Here is a 24,724-nt window from a genome sequence, read left to right as displayed (position 1 = left end):
TAAAAACATGTATCATTCACACTCATATATCAACATACATCATTCAAATTGGCAGATAAATATATATCAATATGTACATACTGATAATAAAAGTGTAAGTAATACTTTTCCTCAAATTGTAGCATAACTAAAGGCAATGAGCTAGTTGCCAATAAAATGACTAATGGCACGGGCATTTTGTTGTTCGGCTTTGCCAACAGATTGACCGCCTCTCTCTGATGTGCAATACATAGGTCAGTGTTCAGACTTGTCATGTGCTCCCTTCATGACTTTGTGTATGATACTTAAGGTCAGGATTTTAAAAACATTTTAGTACCAAACTCCTGTTTTCAAGGGGACCTGGGCAAAAATCCAAAACTAGTTCTGTGTGCTTAAGGCCCCTGACTGCACAGCGAACACACTAGCTCTTCTCCATAATCTCAGAAACTCGGTCAGGAGAAGTGCAGTAAAGATTGCAATGGTCTCGGACTCCACAGGGATGTTCCTGGATATCAGATCTCTATTGCTCTTCCCTAGAAATTCTGTTTTAGTCAGATGAATTCAAGAGTCTCTGTAGAAGATTAAGGATTTTGTGAAGTTGCATTATTCATGGTCAGCTTAGGTAGGGAGTGGGGCTGGGCATTGGCCCTGCTCTTTATAGGTACTCACCTCTGTAGTCTCATGATAGGGCCAATCCAACTAGACTTCTTTTTTTTTTTTTGCTCAGGCGTGACACCAGGTGACCGTGACTGTTTTGGCTTTAAGGGCAGCCCAGACCTGAAAACAATTTAACCTGGCTCACACTGTGTGAAGCTGAAGCTGATGAGCCCTGTGTACCTGAGTCAGCTCCAGGCAGAGTCGGATCAAATGTCTTTGTGCCGTGCTCCCAAAACAGGGAGCATGGTACAGAAGCACGTAAATGGCTCTGCAGAGAGCCAGGCTGGGTACGGCGTGCCTCATTAGCCTGTGTCAGTACCGGCTCTGTCAATGTGGCTTAGTACTATGCAAAGCTATTCAGATGTTCCTGCGCCACGACTCTCAACATGACAGGTTCCACCAGAACTTACTAGCGCTAGGAAAATCCAACCCATGTTTCTGTGACTGCAGTTGAGCTGAGGCATGAATTTAATTTCCTGACAAATCAGAAAGGTTAGACATCGCACACAAAAGAGGGTTTGTTGCAGGTCACCCCTCCCCACCCACTGGTGAAGATATACATTCATGTAGACATACTGCAAGAGCTTTCAGTTTTTGACTGTCTTAAGTATTTCAGCTGTGAACAGTCACAAGCTCTACTGTGGGGATTCGGGGAGTGTTCAGAAAGCAGAGATAGAAAGGACGAAATGACTCGTCGAATTGTTTTGTCCAGCCTACTGCCAGCTCTGTTATCAGCATCTATACTGGACACACTGGAGTACACAGGGCTTGTTCCTGAGGGCAGACAGCAGTTTGGTTTGGGGGACAGTTGCATTTGCTTCTTTTCTGCAGTGGCAAATGAGAGAATCTGTGAAGCTGGGGTTTGCCCATGGCTGTCGTGATCAGAGAAAGAGCGAAGTTTCTGGATCTCTTTCAGTGGAGCAGAGTATGTTGTCTTTGGAGCTTTCCCACTAATGTTTTCAAGTCTAAAATGATTTGCCTTGGTCAGAATGTCTGTTTTTAAGTATTTCTCCTATTGCTTGTTGTAAGAGAAGCTGTAGTGAAAATTTAGGGAGGAAAAAATGATGGCTGAATTTGAAACGTGTTTTAAATGTAATTACAATTGTGGATATATTTCAGTATTTTAAATTTAGTCAAAGAAATTGTGTGCAGATTTGATCTAAGTGGCTTTTCAGGAACTCTTGCAAAGTCCTTGCTTTAGGACTGTTAAGAGTAGCTGTTTTTCATTTGCACTAAAACTGCACTAGTAGTTTGGGGGGGGGGGGGGGGGGGGTGTGTGTGTTTTGTTTTGTTTTTTTCTTTTCTTTTCTAAAAACTAGCCTGAAGCTGCAGTTGTTCATGATGATTTTGCCAGACCTGGCACTTTAATTTCTAGTGCGTACCTGAAGTAGTTGCAACTTTTTAAATAGATAAAAGATGATGGTCAACATAGTAGGAAAACCAGTTTTACTACATAATTTGTTCTGTCACTTTTTAGTGTCCTGTAAAGAATGCAGAGAGGTTGAGCCACATCAAGTGTTCGTTCTAAAATTGGTTTTCATTATTCATTGTGATTGAATCCTGTACAAAGGCGTGGTGTCCTCTAAAGAGCGTGTTTGATCAGGTTCACCTGACCAAATGAATCTGGCTGCATGCTTGGCCTGGCCTTAATTTCTAAGTGTTTTTTGATTGTTGTAAGTCTTTGTTTTCTCAGAGTAGCCTTCAGCATACTGCTCTCTGGTTGGTAGCTTGTAAGTGATACAGCAGCAAGTATTCAGTGTAATAATTCCTGTCACAGTGTCCTCATATGTTTGTGGATCTATGTCGGCTCCTGTATTTGCTTGATAGCCTTTCCTCTTGTTTGCAAGACTTACTTATTTTCAACTTACAACACTGCTGAATGTTTCAGCAACACTGAAATTGAATTGAGTTCATGCTTTTTGTTAAAAGTTAAAGGAATAAAGTGAATGGATTGTTGTTTTCCATTTTCCCAAGCAGTGACTGAACTGTGTGCTTAAAATTGCTAAGTGGTTAAAAAGCTGGAGATTTGAAACCCAAATTAAAATAATCTGAAGCTGCGCAAGTAATCAAGTCAAGCAACTACACTAGCTGAAAGCATAAAGCAGTGTCAAATGGCTGTGTAAGAGAGAACATGACAGTGTCATGCAGGATTTGTCTTACAGCTATAGTGATTAGTCATACAATGGATGTATCCAAAACCTACAAACCCCTTGTGCTGAAAAGGTGATCTTCCCCAGTCTTCTCCTCTCCATGTTTATTGCCTTGTCGCTGGGGAGAGATGAGGAAGGAAAACTTTAAGTAAAAGACTATAGTCATGGTAATGCTTGGAGTAGTCATTTGTGAAGCTGTTGGAAGATCAGTGCTAAATCCCCAACCCTTCTCTTTCCCACACAGGCATCTTTGCACTCTCCGTCATCCTCGTAGAGAAAAGGATGGTGCTCAGGGGCAGCAGGTTCTTTCTCTGAAGGCCATATCAGGTTGCCAGGCTTCTAGCTAGGCACTTCACTGCCAAAATATCCTGTAAAGATCCACACAAGGGACCTAAGTCCCTTCACTGCTTTATAAAACACTATCTTTCAGGCTACAACTCTTTCCAAAAATATTTTATGTTTTGAGGTGTCACTAAGCTGTGACAGCATGTCTTCTAACTCCTGTGCTGCCTCTTAGGATTTCATAGAGTCATCAGTGGCACTTTTTCAGTCTGATGATGAAGATGGGAAAGCATTAGACATCGTCAATGAAGAAATCCCTGATTTGGAGCAGGCTGGATTTGGCCCAGAGACGAGGTCGATTCTTGTGAGGAGTGGAGTGTAAGTCTATTGAAATATATGGATGGAAGTATTAAGTATTTTTGTGCACAATTGGGTTTGGGTATGTTTTTTGAGAGAATATATTTCACATGGTACAGGTGATAAACATTTGGGGGAGAACAGTGTTTCTTTCAGTTTCCTTGGTAAATGGAAGAAAAAAAAAAAATCTCAGTTTTCTCTAAATCTCATGCTTACACCTTGATTTGGATCTGGGAATTCTTGTTACTAGAGAAAGCTTGTGATGTCCTTCCAGAGGTCTCACAGACTGTAGTTTCATGATACAAGAGCTTTGGCAGTAATACAGAAGAGGGATTTTAGGTATGTTAAGAACTGGAATACCTTTTGGGACAGGTGGAGCCTGTACAGAAAGGAGGAGCTGTGCCTTATTCATAATAAAGTCAGGCTGCTGGCCTGACTGAAAATTAAAATACTTTTTAGAGAACTGTTTAAACTAAAAGCAGGGGTTAAACCAACAGATGTGGAAGAGTACCTGGTTCAAGTTGATACAGCCTGCAGGGTAGACTTGGCTAACTTTCGGTGTGCATATGTGAAGTCCAGGAGAAAAATAAACAGCACAATTGCAGTAAGTAAGGAAGGTAAATTAGACTGCCTGCAATGTCTGGTGAAGGAAATATGCAGTATTAACTGGTGGACCAAGGACAAAACTTAAAAGTGCTAGAAGCCTAAGAAATAGTATGGGGGAACTAGCATGCTTGGCATGGAGTAACAGCTCTGATATAGCAGATACTGCAGAGTTTCATAGGAAGGATAAGCAGAGGAGCTACCAACTCTGTAGGAATTATAGAGTAGGCTATTATGGGCAAGGGAGTGGTACTGTACGTGAAGAATGATATCAAGTGCTAAAACATAAAATACGTTATGGGAAAAGAGCACTATGGAATCATGTGGGTGGACATTCCAGACTTTAATAGTCATTTTAAAAGTGCAGTATTAACATCGTCATACCTACCCTAATGGTGATGGTGATAGGGATCAGCAACCATTAAGTGAGACTAAAAAAGCTTCAAACTTAGGACAGGTAGCAATAGCGGGGGATTTGAACTGCTCATGTAGAGACTGGATATTAGTGTCTTATGAGGATGAGATACAAGGATGAAAGGCTGGGACTCAATTTGGAGAAGAGATGGCTGAGGAGGGATACGAATGAGATCTGCAAAATCCTGAAGGCGGAGGACAAGCTTAATGCAGCAGCGTTCACAGAATCCTGCATGACAAGAATTGGGGGATGCTTTGCACAACTATCTGAAGATTGCTTTAAAACAGATTTAGAGGTGGGGAGCAAAAAGCCTTTCTTACACCGGAGGCAGTGAATTTCTGGAACTTGCTGCTGAAGGAGGCTGTGGTAGCAGATAGCACTAGGAAGTTTAAAAAAGTATTAGACAAATTAATGACAGACAGATTCATAAATGGGTGCTAAAAGGACTAGGAAAGGAGATGCCCTCTAATATCCCTAATATAACGGTCCCGGGTGCTGGGTCACTAAGAGAGGAACAAACCACCAAAAGTGGCTAAGTTAGTGGCGTCTCTCTAACTAGCCTCCCCCTACTTGTGCCACTGCCAAAGAGCGTGTTGAAGGGCTAGAGGGACCCTCGGTCTCACGTAGTTGGGGGTTTCTTTCTTCTTAAATCGCAACAGAGAAAGCAGGATGGGAGAAGCTTGAACTGCCAACTATTGCAAGCTTTTGCTTTGTCTCATCAAGGCTTCTTCACTTCTCTTTCTTCTTGCACCATTTTTCTTAAATCCAACTGGAAAAGTTGGAAGAAAGCCCTGTCTGGGCGTATGCTGAACAGGTAAAGATTCAGCTGAGAGAGATTCAGAAACTTGTCAGTTATCTTTCCTCTGGGCTTCTAAGCAAGGCGTCATCTCACGCTGAATGTATGTTTGATGGAAAGGCAGAGACCCAAAGTTGTGTGTTTGTCGAAGTAGTGTTTGCAAAGTAAAAACAGAAAATCAAGTATGTGACAATTATACCATTGGGCCATTGGGTTTAATGTTACGCTGTCTGTCAGATGGACTTACCAAGAAAACTCCAAAGAATATTGTTCTATTTAACTTGTTAGTATTTTCTTAAAACTACACAGAAAAATGTGATGGTTTCAGTTTAATTTTTATGTCATTCTCCAGGTGGGTCGCATATCAGCAGAAATATTTCTGTGGAGAACAATACGTATTGGAGAAAGGAAAATATAAATGTTTCTTTGACTGGGGAGGATCTAGTAAAATCATCATGTCAATTCGACCTATTAAGTTGGTGAGTTACCAGAACTTGTTAAGGGGAAAACTTAAAAGAAATGAGACCTTTGGATTTCAGAGCGTACAATAACATTATAATGTGGGCTGTGCTGTTTAATCAATTTGTCTGTTTGCTTGGAAACAATTTAAAGACCCTTGAGAATGACATAATGAGTCTGTTCAGGATGGAGACTGAAATGTATGCTCTGGATCTTTCTATCTGTTAAGAAAACTGTCAGGGAAACTTCATAAGAACTTCACTTCGGCAGACTGTGTTCAGGATGGAGACTGAAATGTATGCTCTGGATCTTTCTATCTGTTAAGAAAACTGTCAGGGAAACTTCATAAGAAGAACTTCACTTTGGCAGACTGCATTCATGGAAAGAATAACCTGGCCTGGAAAGATTAATTTGCCTTAAAACATAGTAATTTATAATGCCTAATTGATAATGGATATAAAAATACTTGAGAATTTATCTGGCCTGTATTGTTGTTGTATAATAGAGGTCTGGTTGTTTTTTTTTCCCCCCTTATGCTAAAATACTTGTCATACATAGTGAATAAAGACAGGAAATATTTTTAATCCATTATTAAATCCAAGGTAGTGCAACTTCCCCAAATAGATTAGTGCCAGAACTGTCAAAACCCTAATGCAAAAAAAAGACAATTCTTACTAATAAGTATACAATAAATGATACTACTGCACTGAAAGTAAGAGAGGAACATTTCACCTTATTTTGAAGAGCACGTGTTCAAAGAGGTGTGGCAGTCATCTGTTGTTTTTAATTCTGTCTTTTTTCAAGACATAGACCTAAAGATAAATGCAGAGACATTTACATGGACTCTAATCCACATTATGTCAACTAATTAATGCTGATGCAAGTTTTCTCTGTGAAAGGCACTGAACAGTTAGGCAGGTAGTTGTGAGCTTACAGGCAGCTGATGACAGAGGCTGGTGAAGAGAATTGTGCCAAGAGCCTGGGAACTGTGTTTTTCTGTGCTCTTGAGTTCATAACTAACAAATTTCAGGAGCTTGACATGTCTTCTAGGAAATAAATTGTAATTAATTTTTTTTATTTATATGCATGTGTATCTATTTATTATTGCAGGAACCGCTTGGAACGAATGAGCCTCCACATTTGGTATGTTGACATTATAGTACTAAACAACATTTAATAATAAAATACAGGTAATCTTGAATGTCTTGCTTTGTTACTTCAGATGGTATCTCAGTGTTATCATCTCCATACAGCAGACCATTGATGGAGGAAACTGGTAGATGTATAAAGGTTAAGTTTGCTAATGTTCTGCTCTTTATTCCAGATCATGCCCTTTAGTATTCTGTCCTCAAAAATGCAAGCAGTTCAGTAGGTTTTGAGTGACTTTGGGTCTCTATAGCTATTTATTTTCCTCTTCTTTCCTTCCTGTTTCTGGAAACTCACAATCACATGCATTCATCCTTCTCTTTGTGGCATATTTTCTTTCCATTATTTTGCATTGTATCTTGTTTGTCACTGTCTTGTTCATGTATGAGGTGAAGAAGAAAGTATAAACTGCAGAAAATGGAACGGCACTCTTCAAACCTGCAGATGCATCAGCAGGGGAAGTTGAGTTTTTTAGTGTTGTATGCTGGTAGCTCTGCTTTTCGTGGTCTCCCAAGCATGTATAGCCGCTCCTTAAGGAGCTCCGTGCTTCACTTTTCCTCACAGTAACATATGGCCTTAATTGAATACGTCCTGATTATAATAAATCTATGATAAATCTCTTCTACGATACATTCTGACAATTTCCCTGAAAGTTGTGTCTAACTAAAGTTGTGTTGGTGACAACTTATAAAGAGAAAGCGGTCCCTATAATTCATTTTTAGTCTCAAGAACGAGTTAGTTTAGGGTTTTACACTTTTGCCCTTATCTCACAAGGTTATGTTCCATTAATGTACCTTTGTGATATCTTTCTAAAACAAAAACCTGCTCTAAGTGTTTGTGCTCATCACCAAGCATGGTCCATGTCTCCCGCAAGGTTCTGTCCCAACAAGGTTCTCCTCCCTTCCTGAATTAGCTGTTCGATTTCTCTTTTTTTTCCTGGAGTGTGCTGCTAGCACGGGTGATGATCTAAGTGGTTATATTGCTCTCTCTGTGACATGCTTTTAATTAAGCAAATTTGGAAAACTTTATTTCAAGAAACATGATGTTTTTTTCAGACAAAAGAGACTGTAGAGCTCAATGGTTCTGTTTCGGAAAACTTAAGTATTTTGTCATCTGGACACAATTTTGCTCTTTCTTGCTTGGATGGGTATAATAGCCGTAAGCGTGTGGGAAATACATAGTGTTACTTAGCAGGTTGACCACACCCTTCTTTTTCTCCAAGTATTCTAGTTCTACAATTTTATGATTAACCCAGGACTACAGGAAATGTTTCCTGTTTGAAGACATAGTTGGTGTATTATTTTAGTCTTAAACACTGATTTCCTGCCAGACCTATTCATACGGCAGTTTGTGGCCAAATCCAAAGACTTGCAAGTACGTTCACAGTAAGGCCTTGGTAAATGATACCAGATAAAATAACCGACTCAGAGGAAACCGGTGGGATCGAAACAGTTGAAGATAATTTTCTCTCCATCTTCAACACTTCTATTTTTTCAGGATCTCCCAAAAACTATTCTTTGAGTGCTTTAATCCAGTTTTTCACACCTTTAGGATCAATTCAAACCTTTGAAGTTTCAATGACTTGTGCTTTACAGTCTTTTTTCCCCAGTAATATGTGAAAAAAACTGTGTGTGTATATATTGCACAGTCACCTTTAAATACTGACATGTACTAGGTTATGTTTTGCCTTTTGTGTTCTCCAATAGCAGTCTTAATACTGTTTGTAGAAAATACTATCCTGATTTATCACAATCCTGGTTTTCGTAGGATTCTGCCCTAAAGCTAGGGAAGGAAGAACATCATTCATATTGGTACAGTTCTTTTAGGAGAAGAAATATTTTGAGTAAGTTTTTATGGGAAAACATTTAATCACTTAGGATAAGTAAAGGACAGTCTATTGGATGAATATGAAGAATTTCCCATTCAGAGTAAAGTAAAAGTTTCCATGTATGCGACAGTCTCTTAGTTTGGAACTTCAAAGCATGGTGTGTGTAAGCTGGCAAATCCTGACGCATCTTAATGTTTGACCCTTTTGTAAGCCATATACCAGTTATTTTGAATGATTATGCATTCTTCCACCTTTAATAAACATATGTCTGAGCTAAGGGAACTGTTCTCACTGTCTACAAGAGTCTTTTTTTCACTTCTGTTTTTAGTTGCTCGTCAGAAATTGAAAAGCAACTACATTTTCTTATATCTCTCAGTAACTCCCCTGACCTTTTCCTCCTGCCAGGCTCCCTAATAAACAAAGTACGTATAATTTAAGAATGCCTGAAATCACCAACTCTAAAAAGCCATTCATTTTATTTATTAAAAATAAAACTTGGTTTTGCCCACCAAGAACAGAGCCTCTTTCAATAGCAGCTGATTTGTACAAATGATTTAGGAAGCAGAGATAATTGCTGTGATAACTCGTATTTGTATTTTAACATGCTGTCCGTTGACTTTTTAGGAAGCGAAACATCGTATAGTTTTGTCAAACCCTGACAAAGTAGAGGGTGCTGCAGTTTGAGATTTAATTGCAGATATGCAATGTTTTCACTGAGGAGTCAGTACTTCACCCCAGCTTTTGTCAAATTAAGACCATCATTCATCATTAGATGTGTTCTGTATAAAAATGAGTTATAGATCTTTTTTAAAAGCCTTGCATAGCATCTGGCCTATGAAAGAAAGACAGTGTGTATATATATATTCCTTTATAAAGAGCTTTGAGATAAGTGGGTAGAAAATACTATGTAATTACAGCTTAAATATATGGTTTGTGACATAGCAGTGCAATTACATTTGCAGAAAAATCAGTTACACTTTATTCATTATACTGTAGCTGATTTGTGTTCTCCAATTTGCAGTTACAGCATGCAAGGCCAGGTTAAGCCTTTCTTGTTCTTTCTAACAGGAAACCTATTCATTTATTTTAAAAACATAGACTGAGCTTTTCCATAAAATCATTTGCTGATACTTGTGTTTGGCCTTCTTGCTGTGTCCTGGCAAAAGCATTTGATTTCTTTTCTTTGGCAGGAAGCTAGGCCAATTTGGGGCATGAAGGGGGAAGTAGCTCTTGCAACAGCCATCGTGTTTTTCTTCCATTACAGAATATGAGCTGTTCTCTTGATACAGTTAAGTTTTTCATTCTTTTCCAGCCTCTCTTTCAGGCTTTAAAGTGAAATTCACCTCAGTTACACAGTGGCGGCCCAAGGGTACAGAATTCTGGGCGACTTTGCTCTAGATCATAGGCTGTGTCATACTACTTTTTTTCCTTTTTTTTCTTTCTTTCTCTCTTTTTCTTTTACTGCAACACTTTCAACCTTACTGCTTTTTCAGGGTGAATTGATCATATCTTACTGGTGGGGTATGGTTCAATGTGGCTTGAAGTTCTTCACTGTGACATGTAAAACCAGCTTAGCTGAACTTCAGAAGTTCATAGTACCTCTCCCAGGCTGTACCCAGTTCCCCCAGAAATTCTCCTGCTCATTCTTGAATGAGAAACTACCTATGATCACTGTGGTTTCAGAAGATTTCAAGACACTTTGTCAACAGTAGCCCTGTATCTTTTGACCAACGCTTCCCTGCCCTGTTTTGAACATTGGATTGCTGAGCTGCAGCAAGAGTTGGCTGCAGTTCAGGGGTGCTTTGGATGGAAAATAACATCCTTCAGTCCTAGCTTTCTCTTTTTCTCTGGGCCCTCTGCTGCTGCAGTTGAACTTATGCTTGATACCACTGCCTTAGCATCACTGGGAAGCATCCTGAACCAGGCCCAGAACTTATCTTTCTAAAAATAAAGCAGCTGTGGAACTGTAAAAGATTCCTTAAATGAGAATTCATTCTATGTATTGTACCTTTGTGAATTGAATGGATACTTCTCTAAGAGCACAGCTATCTCTGTTTACATTAATGATAATGCGTTCCTTTTCCTTCTAGTCATTGGTTTTGTTTTGTTTTGTTCTTGTAGCTCAAAGCTTTCAGTAATACACATTTCCAAGGAGCATGTATAGATTTCACAGCAGAAGTTTCTGATTTTACATCATTCATACCATGTTCTTTTAAGGTTCTTCGGGGATGGTAAGTATGTTTTACATGCCACCATTTTAAGTAATATGAACATTTTTTTAAATGCTACTAAATTTCAGTCAGCTGAAAGTGCATAACACATGCCCATCATATTCCATCATTTCTTAGACCCTTTGTCTTGCAATGCATCTCAGTAACTGTCGTCCTGTCATTGGTTTGGGTAATACGCATTTTGCTTTCCCTGTGGGAAGTTTGCACAGTTACTGTCATTCTTTTTTTAACTCCAGTTAGAATTTATTCCAGATTTTGAGAACTTGGTTCAGTAGAAGTGTCTGCATTCCACTCGCGTCGTTTGACTCTGGAACTGAGATTTCTGTACCACATGATTTGATTTTGCTGCGTTGGTTGCTTTGTCGCATAGCCTTTCAAGTAACCTTACTTTTAAGCTTAAGAAGAACAAACCAATTTTTTATTCCTTATTTCCTTAGCAAATATTAAATCTTGAAAAAAACTTACTGTTAATACGCAGCTAGAGCAGCTAATCTTTTTTTACATTATTCTTGCAGTTGGCTCCTGTATTACCAAGGGGAAATCACTGACAATCACTGTGTGCTGGAAGAAGGCCTCTACGTTGACCTCAGTTCCTGTGGCTGCCCGACTGCTACAATCAAATCCCTCAAGCCTATTCAATATGTAAGGACTTTATTGGAAAAAAAAAAAAAAACATCAAACATTTTGGAACTCTTTCCTAGTCAGATGTCTGAAGAAAGTGCTTGCGCTAAACAAAGTCCCACTCAGGGAAAAGAGTGAAGTTTGTTTTCTTGGCTTACGGGATTTTTTGGGTTAGGAACAAGCCAGGCTGCATGTACGCATGCACATGGTCACTTGTAGGTGCACGCTCTTGGGTGTTCTGGGCTCAAAGTTGCTCTCTCTTGTACGAGTTGCATTGGTTGGCATTTTTCTGTCTTTATAATACAGCTCAGCAAGCTTAGTACGCAGTGAGACATTTTGTCACACCATCTGAGCATATGGGGCTTCTTTTATTAGGCCTACAGCCAAGGTTCAGTCTTAAAGCAAAGTACACACAGAAGACATGAAAATTGAAATTACACGGTAGCGTATACTTGCCAGAATGCTGTTTAATTTACTAACTATTTTACAGAAATAGAAAAAAGGCTTTCACCTCCTAAGGGGATCTCAAATCATGGGTCAGTAAAGTGGTATAATATACCACGCATGTGGCCTGTGAGCTGTGTATGACACATCAGATAGTCCAGTCCAAAGGTCATGTAGCCATCCTCTCTCTTGGTGACTTCTGAGGTACAGGACAAGTCCTTATTACACATGCATATAGTCTTCATCTGACTTTCGGGTCACGTCAGTTTTACTACCCAAGCACACAGCTGACCTACTGTAGCAGTAAGTCAGTAAGTAAGGTGAGATATGAGTTCCTCTATGGCCAGGAGATTGGACAGGAATCATCCAGTACAAGATAGATACAGCCTTTTGTACATCCTATTGTAATCCTGCACACAGGAAATATGCCTCTGGAGTCTTGCTGTCATGTCTGCGCCTTTGTCCCATATCTTGGTATGCTCCTGTGCAAGAGCATCGAAGATAAGCTGGCCATAATGCTGTTGGTAAAAGAGAAGCAAGTGGCAGCTCTGCCCACTCCTCTCTAGCACTGACCAGCTTCTCCAAAACTCTTCCTCCTCTCCTGGTCACAGAACACAAACTCAGTCTATGTGACATGTGCCCTTCAATGTACCTCTTACGAAACTAGACTTTAAAGATTACTCAATTCAGTTTTCTTCAAGTATTAAGTCCTTTTTTTCCATTTGTGACAGATTTGGGGGGGTAGGGGGGTGGGGGGAACAGCGGGGGGGTGGAGAGAGAACAAAACAAACAAAAAAACCAAACCAAAACAAAAACAACAACAAAAAAAGAAAAGAAAACCAAAAACAAACAAAAAAAACCCCAACCAACACCCTTCTAAAAGCCATGGGCGTGGTGGGAAGGGTGTACAACTCGAGTTCGAGAGCTGGTCTTTCCACTAGGTACATAGATACAGTGACTTCAGTGGAGCTGTAGCTTCCCACCTGCTGAGAGCCTGGTTTTCAGATTAAAGATCTCCTTTTCACATTACGCTTTTGGACTCTGCTCTGCTAAATCAGAGTGAAGTTTTGACATGAAATGGTAGGTCTCATCCAAATCCCCCAGCCTATTATCTCACAAGGAGGTAACTATGCAGTTTGGCATAGTAGGAAGCTACTGGCAGCCCTTGATTAGGGAGGGCCAAGCCCTGGGAGAAGTGTGTTTGGCAGGCTGCATGTGGGGAGCTTACACGTGTCTTCCTGTACTTTGTAAGTGGCTTACACCTCTTAGTTCAGTTCCTCTCTTGCAAATAGGAGCCCTTGTATTTCACAAAATTGAGGCACTAAACAGCATGAAATGCTATTGAACCACACCTGTTTTACAAATAGAAATGCCCCCGTCGGCCCCTCACACATTGTGTACGCTAATCGCACAGGACAGTGCTCAGAGGCATTGTGTAGTACAGACGTGATGTTAAGCACGCAGCAGTAAGTTTGGTCAGTGGTCAGAAACAGCCGTAGTTAATTCTGTGCATTGTCCGCAATGCACTGTTCTTGGAACAGAGCCCTTTTTATTACAAGGTATTTCTGTTAGCTCATTCAAGAGAGCAGCAAGTGTATTCCCAAGTGGAATTGTTGTATAGCTTTATTGAATTCAGTTGTGTCATTGGGAACCCCTTCCATTATTCAGCTTTAAATACCAGCCCAATTTCAGACCTAAGGTGTGTATCTCGGTAGCTCACGTGTAAGAGGGAGAATGTTTAACCCCGACACCAAGCCCTGAATGTGCATTGTCTCCTGTTCTCCTTTAAGTGAGATGTATTTGCTGCAAGTGTAACTGTTGGAAGGGCTCTCACACCGGGGGGAGCCATGTATTGCTTTAGTGTGTGAGGTTTCTGCATTCCAGCTGTTGACTAGAAGTAGAGGCCCATGTGTGGTACTGGCAGAGGGGAAAAAAAAATATGCTTTTAGCAGTACAAGGGACTCATAAGGCTAGCTCATTACCAGCCTTTGAAAACAGTCCAAGTCTGTTGACTGGCGTAGGTGTGGTCCAGCTATGTATTTTAGAAGTAGATTGTTTCAGCCAGTCCTTTGGGATAGCAGAACAAATCTGCTGGAGGAAATGGGGACACGGGATCTGGGTATTCCCTTTCTAATTTGCAAAATTGTAATGATAATTAATTAAATGTTACCTTGATATTGTACAGCTGAGTGAAGTCCCAACTCTGGGTCTTTATCTGCAGGATGTATGTAAGAATATAGATTCTTTGTGTGGGGCTAACTCCATAGTAGCTGTGAAACATAGCAGTCAGCACAGGCCACTGACACCTGCGGGGTGTGCAGCTTGGCTGGGCATCCACACCGATTTCTGCACCTGGCCCTGAATCAAGATGCCCTTTCTGCTCCTATCTGTTCTAGTAACTAAAAGGAACATCTAGCAATGTTTTTGCTATTGCATGCAGCAATACCTTCAGTGTAACTTTCTGAGTTTTCACTTAAAATCTGTAATAGTTTTGAAAGGCTTTTTGGATGTTGTCAGCTGCCACAAGATTTCTAGGCTCTCCATTTTGGAAGGAGAATTTGAGGGTTAAAGTTACGTATTTGTAGTACTCCTTCACGGCATGGGTGTGCTTTTGTGACCTGACGGAACAACGCTTTAAGGTGGCAGTGGGATTTTTGTGACTGAGTAAGGTAACACTAATGCCTTAATCTATATGAAACAGCTAAGGACTTCTGCGAAGCCTTGACTGATTTTTTAGAAAATAGATCGACCAATTGAAAATAAAGAAAGGATTTGAGGGAATGTTTTTTTTTCTCTGGAAAATGCAGTTTTGATGCAAACAAAATATTTGCAAACAAATATAGCAAACGTTCTAAATGAAAAGACTGAGGATTTCTTTTAGGAAAGTAAACTTTTGAGTTTTTAGTTTGAAAATTGCCAGAAATATAAGTTGCTTGTTTAAGAGCTTAATTACATAACAAACTGAAGAATCTCTTTCTAAATCACTGAGTTGGCCCAATTAAAATAGAAAAAACCCAAAACTTTCAGAGCAACGCAAAATGAATTTGGATAAGAAAACAGGCTCAGACTAGCGATGGTAAGTATGGCATGCTACCCCCACCCCCTCCGCACACACACTCCCTCATTTCTCAAGAAATTCAAATTAACATGGTTCCACTTTGGTTATTTCCCCATTTATTATACACTGGCATCATAGGGGAATTAAGCACATCTTTGTAACCAGTTTCCTCTACTGTTTGTTGAGGAAGTAGCAAAGCAAAGGTTAGGCAGGTTCATAAGGAGAGTGGGGAAGGTGTTCCCTTCTTCCCAGGAACCTCTTTCCCATCTTGGCTTATTCTCCAAGGCGTATAATACTTGAACTAAATCTTTAGGAGGCCCTACCTGTATTTTTCCCTGCTGTTCCGTTTCGCTCAAATTCAGACTGGACTGTTTTGTCCTTCTGGGAGCATTTAGGAAAAGCTATAGGTTAACGAGAAAAAACAAAGAAGGAACAAAGCGTACCTGTACCTTGATAATGAGAAAATAATGTCCTTTGTTTTCGGTATTCTGGGAAGAAAAATGGTGTTGCAATACCCATGTATTAATCTAGATTTTATATTGAATAGCAATGTGTTACATGGCCTCTTCCCTTCTGAAAAGGGGAATGCTCCTGAAAGACCAGTAAGTCTTTTTCATGTACTATTTTATAAGTGTACATATAAGGGGAAAATATGCTAAAAAGGAATGTGTCACAGGAACGTATTTCTTTAAGTGAACAGGCAGTTATACTCTTTGGAAGCCCACTTAACATTAGAAGGATACACATCTATTTAGTAGTGGTAGGAGCACTGGAACTAATGTAACTTGCCTCTCATTGTCTCCTTTCATCTAAAAATCCCAAAGCACTCTTTAAGAAAAGCTTGTTGATGGAATTTGCTGGTATTGTTGTTAATAGCCATTCTGCAGGCAGGTAAAAGCATAGCACAGGTTAAGGGTTGCTGCATTTGCTGCAGGTTTCCTTGCCTGCATCAGCAAGGACTTGCCTTTTGCATTGCCATGAATTTATGAAGAGGAAAGTGTGGGCCGCTCACCCGGCGTCAAGAGAGCAGGTGAAGTCAGCTGGGCCATGGTTGCTTACTGGGGCATTTGTCCAGTGTTTGCTGCTTGAAGACGTTCATCTTTTGGGATAGAGACCTTTACAAGATGTTCTTACAATGGGGAGTTCAGCTCTAATGCTGCCTTTTCTCAGGCGTGTTGTTTTGTCAAACTCCCTGTAATATTTGGTGTGACTTACATGGACGAGAGTATCCAGGATTGTTGGAGTGAGCAATTAGTTTTCCTTCTAAAATGTTAACTTCAGCCCTAAGGTTAAACCAGTCTCATAGTTTCTAAAAGCAAAAATGAGATCTGGGTTGTAGGTTGTGCAATGGTCTGTCTTTTTTTTTTTTTTTTCTTTTTTTCTTTCCCCTTTCCTTTTCTTTTGAGGCATTCCTTATTCTTGCTCTGATCAATCATGATAGTTCTAGCATTTCTATATTGATTATCTTTTCTAAGTTAAATACAGGTGTTAAGTAATCTCCCCAGCATTCCCACAAGGCAAATAATTAAACTGGATACAAAAATTAATCGGTGTTTCCCAGGGCCAGGCAATGAGTCATTTTGTGTAGCTGGGACTGGACCGTGGGTGTTATGTCGTCCAGCACCGTCTTCCTCTCCCTCAGCCAGGCATCCTTCCCACACTGAAGGGAGTAGCCAGGCGAGCGCAGCTTCAGTACAGACAGTTGTAAATGATGAGTTAGCCAAGACTGAAGAGTAAAGATTTTTCCAAGGATGTTGTAATACAGCTGTGGAGTCTCCTCAAGTTAAGGCTCTGGCGAATGCTGTTTGCCTAGCAACAGGTCAGCAGGGACGGACGCCAAGTGGGGAAATGCACCAACCCTTGCCATGACTGGGTTACAGTCCTGCTTTACTCCGGCCCCATGGATTTCTTTCTTTGGCTTTATTAGGCTTTCCCATCAAAGTTTGCAAAATCTAAATTTGCAAAAAAGGTGCGAGGAAAAATATGTTTTGGGGTGAGCCCTTCTCCAAAGGGCTTTATTAGTAATAATTTTCACAAAATTCATAATGAAAAATTACCCATATGTTATCCATAGCTAAAACTATACTTGTTATTATAAGCATGTGTGCAAATTCACTTGTGCACTTGGTTTTCAGTTGTAGCAGCTTTTGGTTAGCTTCTTCGTGTCTGTACACTATTGCTTTTCAGTGGGTTAAGCACCTAAGCCTTGCACTGCAAACAAAAGGCATTTGAAAGGAAGCTCATCTTGCACTGATCTTTGTTTAATATCAAACACTTCAGGCTTGCCTTGCATTTTTTTCTGAACTGGTAAAGTATAAAATTCGGTTTGGAATTGTGAAAAATTTGTGGTGCACAGCTTCTGTCTGTTAAAAAAAGGTGGAAGTCATTGAGGGGAAAGTCTGAGCTGAGTTTTGAACTGTGCAAGATTTTTAGTATATTGATTTCCATGGCTTACCTTTCAGCCTCTGAAATCACACCATGGGAAGGGAAAAAAGCTGTGTCATTTTCATGGCATCACGTGCTGTATTAGCCATAGATTACCACACCTAAGTAAAGAATATCACTGTACTTAACAGTTCAGAAGGCTGCTTATATCTTGAAATGCTATGTAAATAGAGCCTTCCGTAATCACCGGCCTCTCGAATATATGAAATCTCTTCAGGTTTCTTCCTGGACACTGGCATTAAAAAACAGGACAAGCAAAACCTCTTGAAACTTTATTGGCGCTGGTTTAAGCAAGGCAATTAGTTCCTTAACGCACAAAGATCAGGTTAAGTAATTCTTTAGTGCTTTGTCATTCTTGCAATTGGCAGGCTTTCCCCAAGGGATGGCATTTCAGGTATTTTCCTTGAAATAACTATGAAAGGAAGCTAAGGTAATCCTGACCTAGACATGGCAATGACTTGCCAGTTGTGGGTAAATGTAGATGTCTTTGGCTCACCTTTCAAAATCGGGGGCTGGGGTCCACCTAAAGCAATCTGAGGTTGTCCCCTGTTGTATTCTCTTCCCCGTTCCTCCCTGGGCTGTCAGGATTGGGCCTTGGTGAAGAAAGCTGAGCCTGTCAGTCTCACACTTACCTGTCGGTGATGACTCTTCAGCCTGAAAACGGGTGAAAGGGCACCGCAGCATTCTGCAAGGAAGGGTGGGAGCAAGATGCCTCTGTAGTAAGTGTAACAGCATAGCCTCAAAACCTTGTTTTTTACTGTTGGTAGTTTCCATGGAGCTATGAAAACAAAATCAGAGAAAAAAGCCAGGCCAAGTCACTGCTGCCAGCTGTTGGTGTAAAACGGTATATATAAAGTGAGTAATCACCTCATTGCTCTATATATGGTTATGGAAATATGAGAGCTTCAGTGCTTGAGACAGCAGCATGTTTTCTTTTTCTGTGCTTCACGTCTGTGCCAAGATCAGTGGAGTCCTTCTGAGGTCTCACTGGAAAGGTGATATCAGTCTTTGTGATCGGTTGTGTGTGTGTGTCATAGATGCAATGTCTGCTGTGTACTGACGGGCTGGGACCCTGAGCAACCAGGCAAGGCTTTCTCAGGCCCGCTGAGTTCAAACAGTCTCAGCCACATGAGAGCTAGTGTGACTTCACCAATTTGCTGTTCTGATTCTTGGTATATAAATGGATATGCCGGGTCAGATGACTTGTCCATCTAGTACAGCATCCCTGTCTCTTAACATATTGAATATTGCCATAGCAGGATAAATTTTAGGCTTGGGTAACAATGTCTAACAAGAAGGATGCCAAATGGTGTTCCCATGCTTACTAATACACTTGTGAAAATTTTCTCTGTTGGATCTGTTCTGGACATGGCTTCTGGTCTCCACTCAGGTGAAAGCCAGCGCCAAGGGAGTAGGCTCTTGCGAACTGGAGTGTGATGATACTGCCTTGCTGAGCAAAGCAACCTGAGAAGTAGCTGCCTGCACTAGGTCTGCTGGTCTAGATTTCAGTGTAAGCCTTTACACACTGTAAATTACACACTGTAAATTTGACCCACCTCATCCAGCAGAAGGCAGATGGGAAGAACTGACATTCCAAAATAAAAACGTTATGGGTTTTAATCTCTTTCTGTTCTGTAACATTAGTTTTTTAGGCGTGCAGTGGGCTTTAAAAATCTCTCCGGGCAGATGATCCCAGACTCTTCTTTAAAATGTCTCAGCAAACTCCCTGTCCGTGCAGTGTTTCATGACTTACGTTGTCCCTGCACTGGTTGGCAGAGGAAAGCAATTTCTCTGAGGCAGGATTTGAACAACCGGCTACATACCAAGTGGACAGAGTCAGTGCCAGTGAATTTGTAAGTCCTGAATCGCCACTAAGGTCTTCAGAGACACTTCACTACAATACATGTGCCTCTTCAAACATGAAAGTTAAGTTCTCTTAATTACACCGTGCCTGTGTCACCTTTAATTTAATTAATAAGATTTTGTTTCATTCATTCCACCTGAGGCCATGTCTTCGTTGCAAAAGAAATCCTACCTTTTGCCAGGGCCAGCTATCTCAGGGTGACATCTCCTAAGAACAAGGTGACTTCCTGGGGAGGCTGCTAATTGAAGAGTTATTCAGACCTACTCCCTCTTCTGTTAGCAGCTGCATCAAGATATAAATTACAAGTGCTTATGATTTTGGTTATGTACTTCCCTTACGGTTTTAGGTTAAAAATGCTGAAAAATTGTACAAGTGCTCTTTGCACTAAGGCACAGACTTCATGTATTGAAATCTGTTCCCTCTGTGCTTTTCTGATGATCTTACAGCTATACTGCATCTTTGTGCAAACTGATCTTTTTATTTGCTTTCATAGGCAATCTCTCAACTGTAGAAAAGGACATTAGGTGAAAAATGTTTCATTAGGTGAAAAATATTTAGGGTTACTAATTACATTATTTCTTCAAGATTGTCAGAAGAAAAATAGGAATGTCTGTTAAAAACATGGAGAACTTTTTAGTTCTGACATTTTTAACCTTTTCCAGTTTGTAGATCCCTAAGACTTTTCCAGTGAACCACTGCTAATTGAAGTCTATGGACAATAGACTTGTGATTTGCCTCACTACTTTAGATGCAATCTGCAGATCACCCTGAAAACTACTGCTGTAACCTGTTCCATCAATAAATAAATAAATGGGATTTGTGAAAAGGAATCAAGTCCCTGATGATACAAATCGGATCAAAAAGAGATTTTTCAAATACAAACAGAGGCCTCTCCACATCTCAAAGCGACTCACTGTGTCTGGCCTGTGTCAGTGGGGCACTATACTCTGATGAAAAAGCCACTGATAAATCCAGTATGTTTCAGCTCTGTGTCCTTTGTTGATGGATGTACTTTTTTTTCCTTGCTGTTACATTTGCTGAGGGAGCATGATCTAACCGAAAAGCATGTGGAAATTAAACTGAAGTGGGCAAATGTGTGCATCATGCTTAACAACTGAAGTTAGACTATTCCTAGTAAAACTTTGCTTTTTTTTCTCCTTCCCCCCGCCCCCAGGTTTTTGCTGAGCCCTCAATCAGTCTGTTCGCTCTGGAAGGCTGCAAGGGCAGAGAGCTGCACTTCAGTGAACCCATCAATTCCGTTTTGAATGAGGACCTTCATTTTTACACTCAGTCTGTATGGGTGAGAAGTGGATTGTAAGTATGGAAGAAATATTCTTGTCAGTTTTGCATTATAGGAGCTAATGCTGAGCATGCATTTTCTCCCGATTACTGCCTTTTTTCACAGGATGTGTTTTACATTTTAACTTTTATTTTGAGACAATATAAAATCCTAAAATGCAGTTGAATGGCTAGACCCACTTTTTGTATCAGGACACAAAATGAACAAAAACTCTGGGCAGAGGGTGTATTTCCCCCTGTAAGAATCATCCTTTTATTCCTGTACAGTAACGAACAATCGAGCCTGTTGTTCAAGCCAGGAACCAAAAGTAAGTAAGTTTTGATTGCTGACTTACAAGGACAGGTAGAGTAAACTCGGGACTGCCTTTATTAACTGGCTGTAAAATACCAGCTATAAACTGCAGTGATTTAACTTAAACCACTGCAGTGGTTCAGTGAAGCTTGACGTGCTGATCGGCTGCCAAAGAGGCAGCAACTTCTGAGCGAAGCTTGGGGCGGATCTGACAGCTGGAACAGTAATTTGCTTCTGTTGTTAGTTTAACCCCCCTCCATGAGTGTGAATACACACCCAGGGTCTTCTGTGAAAACCATTTTGAATCTGCAGAAGTGACCTTCTCACCTCTTCCACATCTCTCCCTTTCACCTTTTGGACAAATTCCCAAGTATTCTGTCTCGGCCAGGTTTTCACCTTCCACATCCACAGCAGCAACAAATAACTTGCAGAGTCTCATCCTGCAACTGAGACTGAGTGGAAACTGCTGTTCTTCTAATGTGACACACATTTCGTGTCTTTATTTTTAACATTTTCCCCACCTTTTTCACATAGACAAGGCTGTAATTTTCTTGAGAGATCTTATGGGATGACACAAAAACATGCAAAATTTGAACTAATTGGGCAAGGAATTAGTGTTGACTGTTCACGGCTTAGGTATATCTCTGTTGTGATTCTTACGATGAATTTTTTAAACGCATCTAGTCTGTTAACCACCTAGAAGTGAAAACCCTTGTACGGGTATCTGTGGTAACACTGCTGAGTGCTCCTCTTTGTACCAACCTTCTTTGAGGTTGGTACAAACGCTAAGCCTAACCTACCTAATGCTCCAGAGCACCGTGGATTGTTTTCTTTCAGGAATTTCACACAAGCGTTTTCTTTAAATGTTGGTTAAGGATTGACCCTCCCTTTAAAAGCAGTCAGTGGCGATTGACTTTAGCTGTGGGCTCATAGTGAATATAAGCTTCCCCACAAAGCTTTGCCAATTCTCTATAAATTCTAGACCGTAACATCTGTGCCACTTCCATCCTGAGCCCTTGCTGAAAATATATAGAGAGAGTGATCATATGCTGCTGTTGTCTTGAGGTGCCCCAGATGAGAGGGGCAAGCAGCTGCTGTTTGAGGCTGAGAACAGCATCCATGCATTCCCTGTGATCTGTGCTAGTTTGGAGGAGAAAAGGCCTTCTTTGGGAGGAGCACCTGACTTCTTTCTGGTGGGAGTGTGTAAATCCTCATACCCCTATGGAGGTGTTACGGTCTAAAGTGTGTCCTGTTGTGGAACGTCTCTTTATGAGCTTTCTCTGCCCTCTCATCAGGGGTGTGGAACTGGAAATTACATCACTTCGCCCGTGCAGTTGGCTGTAAAGGAAGGGTGATGGCTTTGGGACCACATAGTAGAAAAGCACGGGAGAGTGAGTGCAGCAGTCCAGCCCCTTCCCCATCTTCCTGTTCATTTCTGAGGATCCGAGCGAGGTTAGCTGGTTCCCTGTCCCCGGGAAGGGTCGGGGCAGAATGGCTGGGCTTTCTCTGAGCTCCTTGTGATGCTCCCTAGGAAACAGACCTCCACAGCCTCTCCCCATCCCACACTGCAGATGGGTAGCCTAAAGGTTGAGGGTGGCAGGTGATCGTGGGAAGTCTGTGGGACATCCTAGAGGTTTGTTTGCCTTATCTGTCATCAAGAGTTCAGGAAGGCGGATTTAGAGTTTTTTGGCTCCTTGCCCCAAAGCCTACTGTCAGCTTTAGACAAATGACAAAGATTTATTTAAATATACCGATGGCATCTTGCTGCCAGGCTTAGGTACAAGGAACCTTCCTGAGCCAACTGACCACCTCAGTCAGAAATGGCACCAGTCTGGACTGCGGCTTGGCAAAGGGGGCTGGGGGCTGAGGTACTCCAAGGTGTGGGAAAGATGGCACAGCGGAGTTGCTGGTCTGCATGAGAGCCAAGATGAGTTTCTGTGTCGCTGAATGCCAGAAGCCCAACCTGGCTTCAGATGGTTATTAGTGTAACAGTCCTTCCCCTCTGTTTCCTATAAATGTCTGCTTTAGCAACAGAAACTGCATTTCCAATGAGACTGATGCTCCGAGAACAACGTTAACAGTGACTTCTCAGTGTCTTCACAGAAAGCATTGCAAGAAAAAAGTCAGGAATGTGTTAGAAATGTAAGGAACACACAGTGGTGGTCAGGCTGCTCTGAATACCTGTTAGTCAGGAGGTATGGGACTTAATTTGAAGAAACAGCGATACAGCCTCATTCCAAGGCAGTTCACAGTTGGCACATTTTAGCCTCCACGGAGTCCTGAGCAAGGCTGGCTGTTAGTTTCTCCAAATTATGTGCAGTGGGGAAAAGTAAATTACAGATGCTGTGAGCACTGTTTGTGGATGTTTTCTCACTGACTTAGAGTGCAGCCATCCCTCATGTTCTTGGCAGCTGACCTGTAGAACAGGTAAAGTGGGGAAACCAGTATTTGCTTTGTGTTCAGATGAGTTAACGAGTCAAGCGTTTAGGATTCAGTGTCTGCACAACAATGTCCTATTGACATAAACAAAACCGATCTGTGATCCTGAGGCTGCCTTTGTAAGCAGCAACACATTATCTACTGAGCAGATGTCTAGATAACAAGGGATCCGTATGTGCTGATGCCGTAACTCTGTGTTAACAAAATATTCAGCCGTGTCCATGGCTCAGATATGTTCACTACAGGAAAGTCTGTTACAGCAGTGTATAGGTTTTGGAGTAAATATTTTGAATGTGTTTTCACACAAGTGGAATAGCTACAGAAAGCTTTAACTGTAACAAAAGAAAACATTGGACAAGATTCTCTCATAATTAATATGTACAACCAGGCAAAGCTGCAAGTACTACTGTCTGGTGTGTGGCTTCCTAGTTTCCTAACGCGTGCCCACTGAAACCTGCATTATTCCCATCTGGGTTCATGCAGGAGTTCTTACATTTGTGGGAAAAATTTGGGCGGGTGGGAGCTTGAGTTTACAAGTTTCAGGCAGACAAACAGAAAACAGGTCTTAATTTAGACAGAAAACAGTTAAACCACTGAAATGGATGGCATTTTGTGGCACAGTAATACAGGTTTGATATTAGCACTACTGTGGAGAGGTTTGGGGGCTTTCAGGAGCACAGTCCTGAACACAAGCCTGTCCTTTAGTTTTGCTATGGTTAACATGTAGTCTTTCATGTTATGTTTTCTGTATCCAGGTGGATTGCATATGAAGGATGTAATTTTTTAGGAAAGCAGATTCTGCTGGAGCCCAGTGAGATTTCAAACTGGAATGAACAAAGTGGCTGGAAAGTAATTGGCTCCCTTCGTCCTGTGAAGCAGGTATTGTAATGGTGCATGAGGACAATTATTTTTCTGGACAGGGATTAGTGCACAAGTATCAGCTCTAGCACTAAGTAATGGTGGGCATTGTACTCCTTAAATCAGGCCAAATGATGACAGGCAGAAGGACCTACTGGAAGATTACTGAAGCAGAAAATTCCTCCAGTGGCAGTTATCGAGACCTATATTAGGCTCCTAAAGGGAAATAATTCCTAGTTTCTTGGAGCCAAGTTTTGTTTTTCTGAATGGCTTATTAGCATATTCTGTAGATGCCCTATTGTTACATTTTTGCCATATAACAACAATAATGAGAAAACCAATTCTACATTGGCTTGTTTCATAATTAACATAAATGGAAGCAAGAACAAATTTTATTTTATAGTGCTGTAGCCTGGATTTCCAAAAGAAGCAAAGTTTATGCAGTCCCCCCAGGTTTTGCCGCTCTGCCTCACCCCAAGTAATGCCAATTTCGATCTCATT

The 24,724-nt window shown here is 40.9% G+C and overlaps 1 protein-coding gene across 1 annotated transcript in view; it reads left to right on the top strand.

The window, feature by feature from the left end:
• CRYBG3 (beta-gamma crystallin domain containing 3) overlaps nucleotides 1-24,724 on the top strand; it is a 50,475-nt gene that overhangs the window by 21,426 nt on the left and 4,325 nt on the right. The window contains exons 11-17 of the mRNA XM_009584911.1: nucleotides 3,304-3,446; nucleotides 5,592-5,718; nucleotides 6,809-6,841; nucleotides 10,794-10,903; nucleotides 11,419-11,545; nucleotides 20,510-20,649; nucleotides 24,121-24,244. Of these exons, the coding sequence (XP_009583206.1) occupies nucleotides 3,304-3,446; nucleotides 5,592-5,718; nucleotides 6,809-6,841; nucleotides 10,794-10,903; nucleotides 11,419-11,545; nucleotides 20,510-20,649; nucleotides 24,121-24,244 (804 nt within the window). The remainder of the gene's footprint in view (nucleotides 1-3,303; nucleotides 3,447-5,591; nucleotides 5,719-6,808; nucleotides 6,842-10,793; nucleotides 10,904-11,418; nucleotides 11,546-20,509; nucleotides 20,650-24,120; nucleotides 24,245-24,724) is intronic.

This window comes from Fulmarus glacialis, unplaced genomic scaffold (assembly GCF_000690835.1).
Source record: "Fulmarus glacialis isolate BGI_N327 unplaced genomic scaffold, ASM69083v1 scaffold3729, whole genome shotgun sequence".
Taxonomy (NCBI): domain Eukaryota; kingdom Metazoa; phylum Chordata; class Aves; order Procellariiformes; family Procellariidae; genus Fulmarus; species Fulmarus glacialis.
This window is presented reverse-complemented; position numbering and strand designations above follow the sequence as displayed.